The following is a 13,260-nucleotide window of genomic DNA, read 5'->3' as shown; positions in this document are numbered from 1 at the left end:
ATCCTTTATGTTGTGCTTGATTGAGCTCTGCCAGCTAAAACTGATAGGCACAAGTGAAAGCTTAGGAATGGGACCTGAACTCCTGGTATGCCCAATTTGTCTACCATCTGTGTTAATAAAATTTTGAGAGTGGTGTCTACAGTTACACACAGTTACGTACAAGACATGGTGAACTGAACAGAAAGTATATTTGACCCCATCTTGTATAATATTAAATAATATGGTTTCTGCATCTTCAGCAGGTCTTCTATGAGCTGACATCTATTCTGTGGGACTGATCGGCCAGACAACTGATTGGGATCAAAGCCATTAAAGGACAAGTCATTAAACATTTGAGGACATGTTGCCCCTGTGGAGACTCAGGAATGGGAATTGCATATAGATCGTGTATCTAACCCCCAGGCTGATTAGCTATGAATTAAAGATGAGAAATGACCTTTAAACCCCCAAAGACATGGCCCCAGACAGACCATTGCACAGACTTGTGTTTGTTAGTAAACCCCAGCTCGAACAGTATATGGAAATTGCATCTATTGGGCTATTCCATGAAAACTACTGTTGACTCTCAGAATTTATTCTTATGTTAGCCAGGAACAATCAGTTTGGAAAAGAATCTATTCTTTGGAAAAGGGACAGGATGTCAAACTGAACACTGAATTCCCAGTCCTGATGTCTGGACTGAGTTTTGGAGAATCTATGCTAAGCAACGAAACATGCTAGAACAATGATATGTGCTATGTTTGTCATAACACTGGATCAAAACATTTCCAACAGCTCAACCTGTTAAGTAAGACTTTACTTCATTTAAATTCTGAGATTGTGGACTACTGGAAGGCAAGATGAATCAGCATGATTTGGGGTCCTTGTTTACAGCAGTGAATCCAAACAGAATGTAGTGGAGAAAATATTTGGTGAAAATTCTTCATGGTAACATGTAAATACTTTTACATTTAATAAAAAAAACCTGTCTTAAATTTAGAGCAATTAAGAATCTACCATAGTCGGGGGCTATCAGTAGGAAGCTTCTCACGTGATGAGGTGAATAAAAATGCACTAATTACTTTAATACCGTGATGATTAGAACCCAAATGTGCTATGCTAATTTTGGTTTAAAATTTAACAATATGCTCAATTTACTTCTAAATTATTTCAGTTTGCTAAGCATTTTACAAACTTATGTGCAGAATCCATGGTAGCTATACATAGAGCACCTAAGTCTGTTCCTCAAGTTTACATAAAAGTCTCATGTACCGAGGGAGCTTTTCTTTGATTTTATTATTTTCGTAATATATTTATTACTAACCTGCTGTCGCATGCACCTCCTTATTACTCTCTTACTGAAGTACTATAGCAAAGTCTTTTTGCCCATACTGTTTGAATTATTGAGCAATGTGTTTCCTACTGTTTTGGAGCGATGACATGCAGTTGGCAATTTCTCACATCTCCCAAAGGAAGGACAAGGGGTTAGCCTACACAGTTCAGTAGGTTTAATCTAGCTTATAGCAATTGTGCAAATTTTTGTTGGGAAAAGGAGCTGTTTGTTTAAATTCTCTAAGTGAATTATCTTGCTACCTTAATTACCTCAGAAAAACCCATTAAGTTATATTCAAGAATTAATCTCATTTACCATAAAATGTCCATAACACAAGTTTTCCAGGCAATGCCATGGAAATTTAATAATGTAAATGCTTATTCAAATCTTATCTGAATCTCTTGGTCTGCAAAGCTGGACGGGAAATCTCACAAGAATATGCTCTTGTGTGAACTTTCTGTTACTTCCTGCTTTTACTTTGGCCAAAAATACTGCATAAAAAAGTGCAACACAGCACTTTTTCTCCCAGCTGGAATTAGGAAATGCAGGGTATGAAAAGTGAAAAACACAGAATAGAGGAAAATGATCCAAATTTTTCCAAAACCTCTTAAAAAATGTTTTAATTGGTTTGCTAAACTGGAACTATTAATGACTGAACCCCCAATGGGAGGATTTATAAAAATAATGGAGTGATAATATCCAGATTTACAGTGTGTACAATTTGAAAAATGTATTTTGTACCAGCACCCATACTGGCCAGTAAGTGTCAAATTAAGGGATAGATACTGTACAGTACAGACACAGTCATGCGGCTCCACCTTTCAGTGAAGATTAAAGACTTTAACTGTTACTCAAATGCAGCTCATTTGAGCATTATAATTTTGAAGATGTTACCTTAGAGGTGCTTTTGGAGTGCAAAAGCTGTGTGTACAGGAAACTGACCAAAGCTTTGTCTTCATCATTAGCAAAAAATACTTTGTCTTTAGCATACACTAAAAAGTAAGGCAACAGCATGAGTTTCAAAGCACTGAACCTGATCTGCTACATATATTTTTATATTGCACAAAATCAGAGCCTCTTGTGAGTTGCAAAACAAAACTGCACAAGCTGAAAAAAACTGGCAAGTGCTACTGTAACTTACCATGTCCATATGCATTTTGTGTGCTTATATACTGTTACAGGTCCCAAGACAGGATATTCTGTTAGAATCAGCACAGAACTCAAACAGCTATACAATTGAGAGGCAAGTTAAACAGAAACAAAAAAAACTGATCCAAAGAAATTTCCAGACATGGTGTCACCTGATCCTCCATAGGGGCAAAAGTTGTTTTTACTAAGGTGGCCCAATGAACAGCTGAAAAGGTCAGAGTGTGGATTAACATTTTTTTTTTTTATTTCCCATGGAGTCTTCTAAATCCATGCTTGCAAAGGGTATTCTGGCAAAGCTTTCTATATGAAACTGATATTGCCTCAACTATTTTTCCCCTAACTGAATTTTTTAAAAAAAGTCTATCTCAATGTGTATGTCAGAATAGGTACAATTTAGCAAACAGAAGGTTCAGAGGATTACCGACCCTTGAGAGTTAAATATACTGAGAAATATAAATGTCAGGTGTTATGTGGGTTCATTTAAAAAAAACCAAAAAAACCCTGAAATTAAATGATAAATGGTTTGCAGTTCTCTGAAAACGGCTCTTCAAGTTTCAGTTTACCAAGTACTGTGTGCTAAGGCAACATCAGAGGATTAACTGATTATTTTGTTCTGTACGGATGAACATGGGGAACATGCTAGAAACATTAGCTGCTCTTTTTTTTTTTTAATACCTATTTTATACTGGAAAGATGTAACACTAAGAGCCTTGAACTTGGCAAGACCATTCCAATCCTTGGCAAATAGTTTTAAGTAGTCCTTAAAAACAGAGAATTAAAACCAAGCATCCTAGCTTCTGAATTAACTACAGAACAAAAGATTTTCTGCCCTCTGCCCCCTTGGGTTCTGAGCAATTCTAATTAAAAAAGTGTTAAGACAAAATGCACCTGCACATACCTAATGCAAATTGCCTTTGTCAGTATGGGTGCCGAGTATAGCGTGTGGCATTCTGCATAGCTAGGTGCTATGTAAAGCTTTGCTCTGAGGATAGACAGAAAAAAAAAAACCTGTTTCAGTTTCACTACACATCCAGGGGAGCAGCGCCCCAGTCCAGTCCTTCCTCTCAGACCCACAAAGATTTTTAGCTGTGTCTAGGAGCCCGTTAAACCTCCTGTTAAGCCTGTACTGTTCGGTCAAGCTATAGATACGAGATGAACAAAGTGCTGTGTCTTGAAGCATCGTCGTCTGCTTATTTTGCAGTTTAAGCACACACAGTCAAGACTGGAGTCTCTTCCAAACCCATCTTAAAGTTAACAAGTTGTGTAAGTTCTAGCCCAGCATTTTCTTGTTTCCTACACACTGGGATTTCCTTTTGGTTGCATATATTCAGCTACTTGCTTTTAACTCTCTACTGCCCAAGCCAAAAAAGGGAAAACTTATTTTATGGCTCTCAGTCAGCCAATTCCACGTGGCAAATGCTTCATGTGTACCTGGCAAACAGAACGTACAAGAGTTATACGTTGTATGGACTCCAAGGCCATGAGTCTCACATAACACCAGTTGTTTGCACCTCTCTGGAAATGGTCCCCTGGATGGTGGCAGGGACGGGAGGAGTCGGACTGCTGCTTGGCACCAGAAGCGTGCAAGACAGAGTAACTCCACTTGCTCCATTACAAGGGAAGAGCAGCAAAGGTCCCTACACCATGGCTGCTTATCCGCACTGTGAAAATTGCACCTGCATGCTGGGGCATCGTTTATGTGGGTTCTGCATCAAATAGCCAGCCTTCTGGAGGGAAGTAAGAATTTAAAGCACAAATAATACATTTTATTGAGAAATAGTCTGCATTCATTACACTCACCTGTAGTGAATATAGAGATTTCCACAGAACACATGGCACGTTCAAACAGCAATGAGCAACTGGAGGCCTCCCGTGAAAGGAATCGTCTGTCGCACAAGCTACTGCACAGCAGCTAGAGGAAGGTGGGGCCTGGTTAATTCATATCTATTAACTGAAAGCTGAATGTATGGAAATTCCGTCAGTACCACAGGAAGAAGCAGTCTGAAATTTTCAGCAGATACCAGACCAAGACATTCTGTTTTGAAGTAATTTAAAAATACTGAAGTAGGAGTTTTCCTGGGATTACCATCACCTCCACTTTACAACATAGTATTCTGAGGTGGTTTTAGGATGCAATGTTTGCATCAGTTTTGGCCAAGAAAATGATCAGAAACTACTGAAAGAGACCCATAAGCAAAGATGGAATAAAAACATTTTAAACGTACTCACATGCAGCTTTGTCATGAAAATCAAAGGAGACCTATTTTTATGTCTCATTCCATGATCAAAAAAATAACCTGTTGTTTCTTTTACTTCAGAAGTCTTTCCAGTTCTGAGGGAGGAAGCCATTTCCTCGGGAGTCTCAGGGAAAAGACATACACAGGTAAGGGAAAAGCTCAGATGAACTGCAGTGTGGTATTTTGGCTCAAAGTTAATGGCTAACTGGACAGAGATACAAGGATATGTTTGAACATGATCAAAGGTGAATTGAGAAGATGATACCAAGGGCGTGATACCAAGATGATACCAAGGGGAAGATGCAACTGCTAGCTCTTGCTCCAGCACCATTGCCTCTAAGGACCGTCCCCCTAAACTATTGTAGGATAAAGCCAACAGGGACCGGACAACTCCACCATTAAGACAAGCAATGAGATGCTCAGTGAAGTAGCATAGTGAAATGCAAACCATTCAGTCCGGTCCTGTATGACCAAAGACTGTCCACAGAAAACACTACAGCAAAGATGTACAGCAGCATTTTCACTAAGTCTTGGTTGCACGCTAAGTACTCACTTTTGAGACCCATTTGCACTTTTATCAGCTTTTCTGTGCAACTGTGCTTGTTCTGCACTTTTGATGTTTTCTTACAGCCAGCTGGGATAGCCAAAAGGGTTTTATAGGGTTAACTTATTTTTATTAAATCTGTTTTGGTTGCACTGTACACAGGTGAGTGAATGGTTTGAGGGGAAAAAAAAAAGGGGATCAAAAGATTGCATGTAATTTATTCCAACTGGGCACTACTGAAATACCAAAATATTTATCCTTATTTAAGTCTGTTGGGTACCCTCACACCAGGTCTTGTTTACCCTGTCTTTGTGGCATCCAGCTCTTGGATTTAATAATTTCCTTGCTTTCTGTACAAGAATCTCAAAGACTGCTTTAATAATTACCTCTTTCATTGAAAGCCTAGCAAAGTGAGTGGTCTTTGAGATTTCAGTATTTTGGACTCCTCCAATTTTTATCTATAGAAGTTGTTTGGATTTGGAATTACTTTCCTCCAAAATTAGCAGAATTAAATTCTGTGATAATTTCAGGTTTTGTTTCCTTAATAAGGATAACTGGAGATCAAGCTGCAGCAGATGGTAACCCTGCTGGAAAAAGTAAAAAACATCTTCCAAATAGTTTGAAACTGTCCAATTATATCACAGTTTATGGAGACAGGGTATTATCAGCTACACATATGAAAACTCACGATCTATGCTAATTATTGCTTTTTTGTTGGTTTTGTGGCAATATTAAAGAATTGCAAGAATTTTAACACAGCAGAAAGTGGTGGTGACACACAAAAAGTCTTTCTTGCTTAGAAGAGGGCAAACAAATTCAATTTGAAGTACATATGACAATCCACAGAGATTAAAAAGACCTTCCAGGGTACAACAGTATCAAGTATTTCACATTGATAAATACAATCCACTGATTATAGTATCTTGGAACAGGTGGTGAACAGCTTTTAGTTTGTTGGTAACTCATGTAAATCTCCAAATGCACACAGTAAAAATTCATCTTCATTTGCTTACTGCAGGTATTAACAATTTTTCCCGTAGAATGACTGTTTTCTTGCTTTTAATTAGTCCACAACCCAGGGTTACTTAAAAACCTTAATGAGTACCACAATTAGAGGAACATGCTTTAAAAGAACAATAGTACTTAACAGAAAAAAGGAACGCAACTTTTCCAGAACAAGAAGTCTTAGAGGACTGCTTTACACATTTGACTTTTTAAAGTGAGAAGTCAGTAGAACAGCTTTGTGAGTAAAATAAACTTTTAAACCTTTAAGAAATTAAGTCCTTTCTCCTATGAATGATGAGATTCAATAGACAATACTGAAAATAGATTAATCTATGCGGAACTTTATATTCATCTATAAAGGTAAATTTTCGTGGCAGTTAGAAAGCAAAATTTCTCAAGGATAAGAAACAGTGAGAAATAAAATATGGTCTTACTTTTTAAAAAGTGACTGTAATCTCACTTTTTTGCTGTCCCAATTCTGAATTGGTTGTATGTGTCCAGCATAAATAGGGACAAACAAAAGAATATTTTGAAATCTAACTACTGCCAGTAGGGATGGCTATGACGCCGCAAGGAGCTGTTACACTGTCTGAACAGCTTGGTGCTTCACTTGCAAAGGCATGCAAAAAGGATACTGAAGACAGGAGTTGTCTCTGTCTTTTACTTTTTCCTTTTTTACATCGTTTCTGGGTCTTGTCTGGAAGGGGCAAGAAAAACATGTTTCTAGAAAGAATGTCTGATTTTTCTGTAAAAAGCTGGAAGTAAAAGGCTGTAAACAAAAAAACCTCATATGCTGTTTGGCAAACTTGAAGTAAACCCCTCTGTCATCTTCAGAGAAATAATACTTACTAAAATTATCATTCTGTTTATACCATTAGCTTCTTCACTGGTAGTAGTAACTAGCTTATTCAACAAATACATTCACAGACAACATTTTATGACAGTACATTATTGCATTTCTTTCTTACAAGACAGTGATGGTTGGGAAAGTCAGTACAGAGACAGGTGTTTTTTCTGTAGGTACTCTGGACAATTTCCAAGTACTTGAGCTGTGTTAACTGAGTGAGATTGCCAGACTGAGATTGCTGGATACAAAACCTCTTAAAGGAAACCACTTAAAAAAATTCATTTCACACCAAATACCATGTTAAAAAAGTGTACATTTTATTTTAAGGGAAGTAACCCAGTATCAGATGTATGATAACCGATTTTACAGAAGCTCTTGTATTTGCGAGCTAAAAATCAAACACAAATGTTTCGTATTTTACTTGTTCCTTTCTTATGTTCCCCACGTGAATAAATACCAGTACAAAGAATAAATGCCTTTGTTTTCCTAGGAAAGAGACATTATGCTGTAAAGTTTCATACTGAAGGCAAATGATTATTTTACATTTCAGTTACCCAGAAGAAAATTTTATGATCTCCTCCGACTGCACATAGTGGAAGAGTTCTATGCCATGTCAAACCAGATCCTACAGCTGCAGTGCCAGTAAGAATGGGCTTAAAAAAAAAAAAAAAAAAAGAGACAAATATCAATACAACTTACCACATAAATAATTACTATACCATATATACCGAGTTGCAGAGACAAACAGACCCATAGATTTAGTACTCCTTAACAACTACAGTTAAAACACAACAGAAATCCAACTGAAAAATCTGTTAATCTGCTACTTAGTTCCAGCAGCTACTTACTAAATTTAAGTAAGATGCAGCAAAATATTCCATTATAACAAATTGTTTCAACTATTTTCATTATATTAAAACTATTATTACTTTAAAGGTTTCTAAGTTTGAAAGTGCACCTTTTTTAAGGAAATTACTTCCTGTTATTTAAGTGTATTCACAACTAGTATATTTGGAGGAAATATTTTTACCGTAAGTGTTACAAATGTACACCAACTCCCGAAAAAACAAAATATTTCCTATACTTTACATTCATTGTCGCTGGATATGTTTTAATTAACGATTTAAAATTAGATCAAGCCTGTAAAATACAGAACTGGCTGGTTTTAGCCTCTTTAGAATTAGAAATATTGAAAAATTTATTAAATTAACAGGTTAAATGTGTTTTTCTTCCCCTTAGCACAGATAAGGCAAAGCAAAATAAAACATATAGATGAAGCAGCATTTTAAATAACAGGTTAAGCGTGGTGTGATTTTTTTTTTTCCTTGGCATGGATGGCACAAATCAAAATAAAATCGGGAGACCAAGCAGCATTTCTGGATTGTTTGGGCTAGTTTTTAATTGTAGTTTTTAACTATTTATGAACCTGATTTGAATAGAACAGATGCAATTCCAGTCAAAAGCTGAACTCAAAAATTTACCTGGGGATGTCCTAAATGATGGATAAGCAGTTGAGTAGTTGTCTTTCCTGGATATCCAGTGGTTGCAAACAGATTTTCATTCACTCGAGACCACCTATGAAAAAAATGAATGTACTTTTCAAATATCTCTATCAGACTATCAGAAGTGCACACCAAGTGGAGTTCTCTCCCTTGTCATTAACTGTGTGAAGCTGGCAGATATTGCACTAACACCAGAGAAATAAATTCAGGGAAATGGCTTGTAAAAGATTCACCACCCGCAGCCCCGTATGCATATTGATGTAAAACAGAAAAAAATCATAGGAATGTTACACATAGATACTATATGTAGGTCATTCACAAATTTCACAGAAGTTTATAGACCAGGGCCCCATAAAAATTATTAAAGTGAGACACAACCAGGTCCCTAAACTCACAACTGCTTGCACGTAGACAGGTTTATATAGACAAAAACCACAGAACAGAGACAACACTTATACCTGAATAATCTGGCTCGATCAACATGGACAGGTCTCTTATCCTGTGGATAACTAAAACAGACATTCAGGGTAAAAACCTGTTCTGCAAACAACTACAGCTCATACAGTATCAAAAGCAAGTATCATTTAAACAGTGAAGGGGACACATTGTCTACCCTCTGTGAAGAAGCTGAGGGAAAACCAGAGCATTGCTGCATCTTACATCTCAAACTGGATAACTACTTCAGTTTTCCTACTCCAAATTATTACGGTTCAATAATTACATACTTATGACTTAGAATGAAATTTTAACAAACACATAGAACTTACAGTGAGAGGTAAACAGTAGTGAGGTGCTGTCTCAAGTGGACAAAAAGACAATGTTGTTCTTAATGGATAAATATTGATAGATAAAGATGAAACAAAGAATGCCAGGGAAAGATCTGTATTGATTTCATAATTCCTGATGAACGTTCATTTATTTACTGAATAGGGGATACATAGTGCATTTAAGTGCTATATTAGCAAACCAGCCACAGCTTTTCATTTACTGGTTAAGAAAAGAATAAAGGAACCTGTCTCATGTATAAAAATACCTGGAGCGAGTGATATCCCAGATTAGCCAATCACTTCCAGCAACTGCTCCAATTTTAAGAGTATTTTTTAAACACCAGTCTGCTGACATCAGCGGCGTTTGCTCACACTCTAGGGAGAGAATGGCTTGCTGCGTAATTAGATCATAGAATCGTATTGTTCCATTCTTCTCTGCTACCATCAGCTGTTAATAGAAATTTATAGAACGTGGTAAGCTTAGCATGTAACAAATCTTAATATTTTTATCAGTACTGTTTAACACCTTCATCAGTGACACAGGCAGTAGGGTTGAGTGCACCCTCAGCATATTTACAGATGACACCAAGCTGAGTGGTGTGGTTGACACGCCTGAGGGGTGGGATGCCATTCAAAGGGACCTGGACAAATTTGAGAAGTGGGCCCATGTGAACCTCAGGAGGTTTGACAAGGCCAAGTGCAAGGTGCTGCACCTGAGTCGATGCAACCCCCGGTATCAATACAGACTGGGGGATGAAAGGATTGAGAGCAGCCCTGTGGAGAATGACTTCAGGGTACTGGTGAACGAAAAGCTGGACATGACCCAGCAAAGTGCGCTTGCAGCCTGGAAGGCCAACTGTATCCTGGGCTGCATCAAAAGCAGCATGACCAGCAGGTTGAGGGAGGCGATTCTGCCCCGCCACTCTGCTCTGGTGAGACCCCACCTGGAGTGCTGCGTCCAGCTCTAGAGTCTGCAGTATAGAAAAGACACAGACCTGTTGGAACGGGTCCAGAGGAGGGCCACAAAAATGATCAGAGGAAGGGAACACCTCTCCTATGAGGACAGGCGGAGAGAGTTGGGGTTGTTCAGCCTGAAGAGAAGGCTCTGGGGAGACCTTTAGCCTTTCAGTACTTAAAGGGAGCTCACTGCAGGGGGTTTGGACAAGATGACCTTTAAAGGTCCTTTCCAACCCAACCTATTCTATGATTTTATGATTCTACTCTATAGCAAACCTAGCATACTTTCAAGCAAATATTAATAGTATTAAAATAGGTACAATTTTTCACTTTGTACCAGAAAACATTCTCCTGAACACTCTTCCACCAATAAATAAAAAGTACTTTTACCTATACAACTGTCACATTATTATACATAGTGATTACATTATTTTACCTATATATATCTTCAGACATCTATGTATATAATTTTTGTACTTGGAAGCACTAGTTCTTAACCAGAGATGCACTGTGCTTTTAGAACTGTAAAGCAAAAAGTTATTATTTTAAAAATAAAAAAATTCCTGTCTGATTACAAAGATCTGTCTGACAGACATAGTGCTGTACAATGAAACAACAGTATTGATCAGTGTAACTGTAAAATCTGGATTCACACTTACTGAATTTATATACCATCTCTTGCTTCATCCTACAACAGTTTGCAACAGATTTCATCTAAACTTTTTCTGTTAAAGTAACATATTCAAGTAGTTGTTTATCATGTATTGTAGAAAGAGCTTTCTGATTAAATGAAGAGCTTTTCTCCATGAGCCAATGATGGTTCTCAGATAATCATGAACAATAATTAAGGAAGGCAAAGAAGCATTAAAAGCAATACTCCAATAACATCCAAGTTCATTTGGAAGCAGCGAGCTGTCACCAAAACATGCTCTTTCGCAAACTGAATGACATGGTACAATAAGCATTTTGACCTGCAATAAGGTTTTCAGCAACCATCAGTCTCAAGTTTTACTAGCTTTTAGAAGGGGTTTTTCTTTAAAAACAAAAAAAAACAAAAGAGAAAGAAGAAGAAAAAAAATCCCACGCCTACTCTTTAATAAGGGTCAAAGAAAAGCAAGCTAATATGTAAGATTGGTGTAATACTGCAATATTTTGGGGCTAATCTAGTAATTTTTCTGTGCTAACGAAGTTGCCCAGTAGCAGAGAAGCAAACACACCCAACTGTAATACCACCTGAGTCAACAGTTTTCCTAGATTTCTTAGTAAGGACCGATATTGAGATTGGTGGAAAGTGTGGTGAGGATAGAGATCCTTCTTCCCGATTGCTATGTAAATATTTTGATACCTTATTTGACTGCTTTTCTCTGTTTTAAGTGTGTGTTTTTGTGGCAATTTGAACAACTATTTGTAGATGCTTAAGACCGTTATTGACTGGCACAACAGGAATAATAAATCCAAGATTGCACAGACTAGATCATTAATGAAGCTGAATATTTTGGTATATATCAGCTGATTAATCCTCCCCAGTACAATAAACAGATAAATCTAAAAACATAGTTTATTGATTTGTTTTGATTTTTCAGCACATACTTCATATATTCCAAGCAAGAACAACAACAAAAAAAATCCCTTGCTAACTTCAAACAGATCCTTTTCAAAACTTGGCATGCTTTATAAGAGTCTGTGTTATTGGTGAACCATGTTACCATGGCTGAGAAAAACTTGAACTTTTCTCTGGTAACTGTAAGTTAATATGGAATCAGCAGAATAGTTATCAACAATGTTTGATGTATGTAATTAGGAAGGAATATTTCTGATGGGAGGAGTGAAGGACTGAGGATAAAATGATGAGAATGATAATTCATTTACAGTCACTTCACATTAGCAGATCCAACCAATATCCAGTTACAATGTACACTAGCTCCCCAAACTTCAGTCTTACCACAGCATCAGAAATTCATACTTTAGATAAGTCTACCCTCCTGTTACTTTAAAGATGGTGAGATGAAGATCTGGAAAACACAACCTTAAAAGCCTCTTCAGGATGCCAGCAAACACTCATTCCAGGAGAACGTAAAACAAAATGGGCCTTCTCATTTCCTTCCAAATCCCAGACCCTAAAGCAACAAAAAAACAAAAAAGGCTAAGTATAAAACTATTTATTGCCATTTGACTGCAAAAACTTCCAGTGCCTTAATACATTTTCAGAGGAAGTGACCAAATGAAATACTGTTTGTGCTTTATCACTTCAAGAAGTCAGTAAAAGCGGTCAGTGCTGAAGTTAATATATTTTACCATGTATGAAAGTAAAATATAATTTTAACATTGATGAACTAATAGTTCTGTTTAAAAGGGCAATGTCAAAATAATTTGGCAAGTTTAGTGGTCTAGACATGAAATCTAGATGATAAGTTCCCACTTTATTAATAAGTCAACACTACAGCCTTTGTACTATACCATAAATAACAGTAAGACAATACAAAGCAAGGTGGTCAGCTTTGGTCCAGCTGATAAAAGCAATCTGGAGTGAAGTACCAAGCAACTTAGATCACCCACAATATCACGTAAAGGATAAGATCATGAACTGAAGTATTTTGTTTGTCTAACTGTCGTGGTTCAGCCTCAGCTGGCAACTGAACACCACGCAGCCGCTCGCTCACCCCCCCCCCCCACCCCTGTGGGATGGGGAAGAGAATCGGACGAGCAAAAGAACTTGTGGGTTGAGATAAGCACAGTTTAATAACTACAATAGAATGATGATGATAAATGATTATGATAATAATGACAGTAAGGTTAATATAATAAAAGGGAAAAGGGAGGAAAGGGAAAACAGGGAACAAAAACGCAGAAACACGAACGATACAACCGCTCACCACCCGCCGACCGACGCTGCCCGTCCCCGAGCCGCGATTGCTCCCCGCCTCCCCCGGCCAGCCCCTC

General features: G+C 37.5%; 1 protein-coding gene across 1 annotated transcript in view; it reads right to left on the bottom strand.

Moving 5' to 3' along the window:
* Positions 1-7,387: 7,387 nt before the first annotated feature.
* NUP37 (nucleoporin 37) overlaps positions 7,388-13,260 on the bottom strand; it is a 32,975-nt gene continuing 27,102 nt past the window's right edge. The window contains exons 6-10 of the mRNA XM_064456397.1: positions 12,347-12,437; positions 9,630-9,811; positions 9,055-9,105; positions 8,576-8,669; positions 7,388-7,747 (exon numbers count right to left, since the gene is read on the bottom strand). Of these exons, the coding sequence (XP_064312467.1) occupies positions 7,634-7,747; positions 8,576-8,669; positions 9,055-9,105; positions 9,630-9,811; positions 12,347-12,437 (532 nt within the window). The 3' untranslated portion in view covers positions 7,388-7,633. The remainder of the gene's footprint in view (positions 7,748-8,575; positions 8,670-9,054; positions 9,106-9,629; positions 9,812-12,346; positions 12,438-13,260) is intronic.

The sequence above is a fragment of the Phalacrocorax carbo genome, chromosome 1 (genome assembly GCF_963921805.1).
Source record: "Phalacrocorax carbo chromosome 1, bPhaCar2.1, whole genome shotgun sequence".
Lineage (NCBI taxonomy): Eukaryota > Metazoa > Chordata > Aves > Suliformes > Phalacrocoracidae > Phalacrocorax > Phalacrocorax carbo.
The sequence above is the reverse complement of the archived record's forward strand: the minus strand, read 5'-3'. Positions and strand labels throughout refer to the sequence as shown.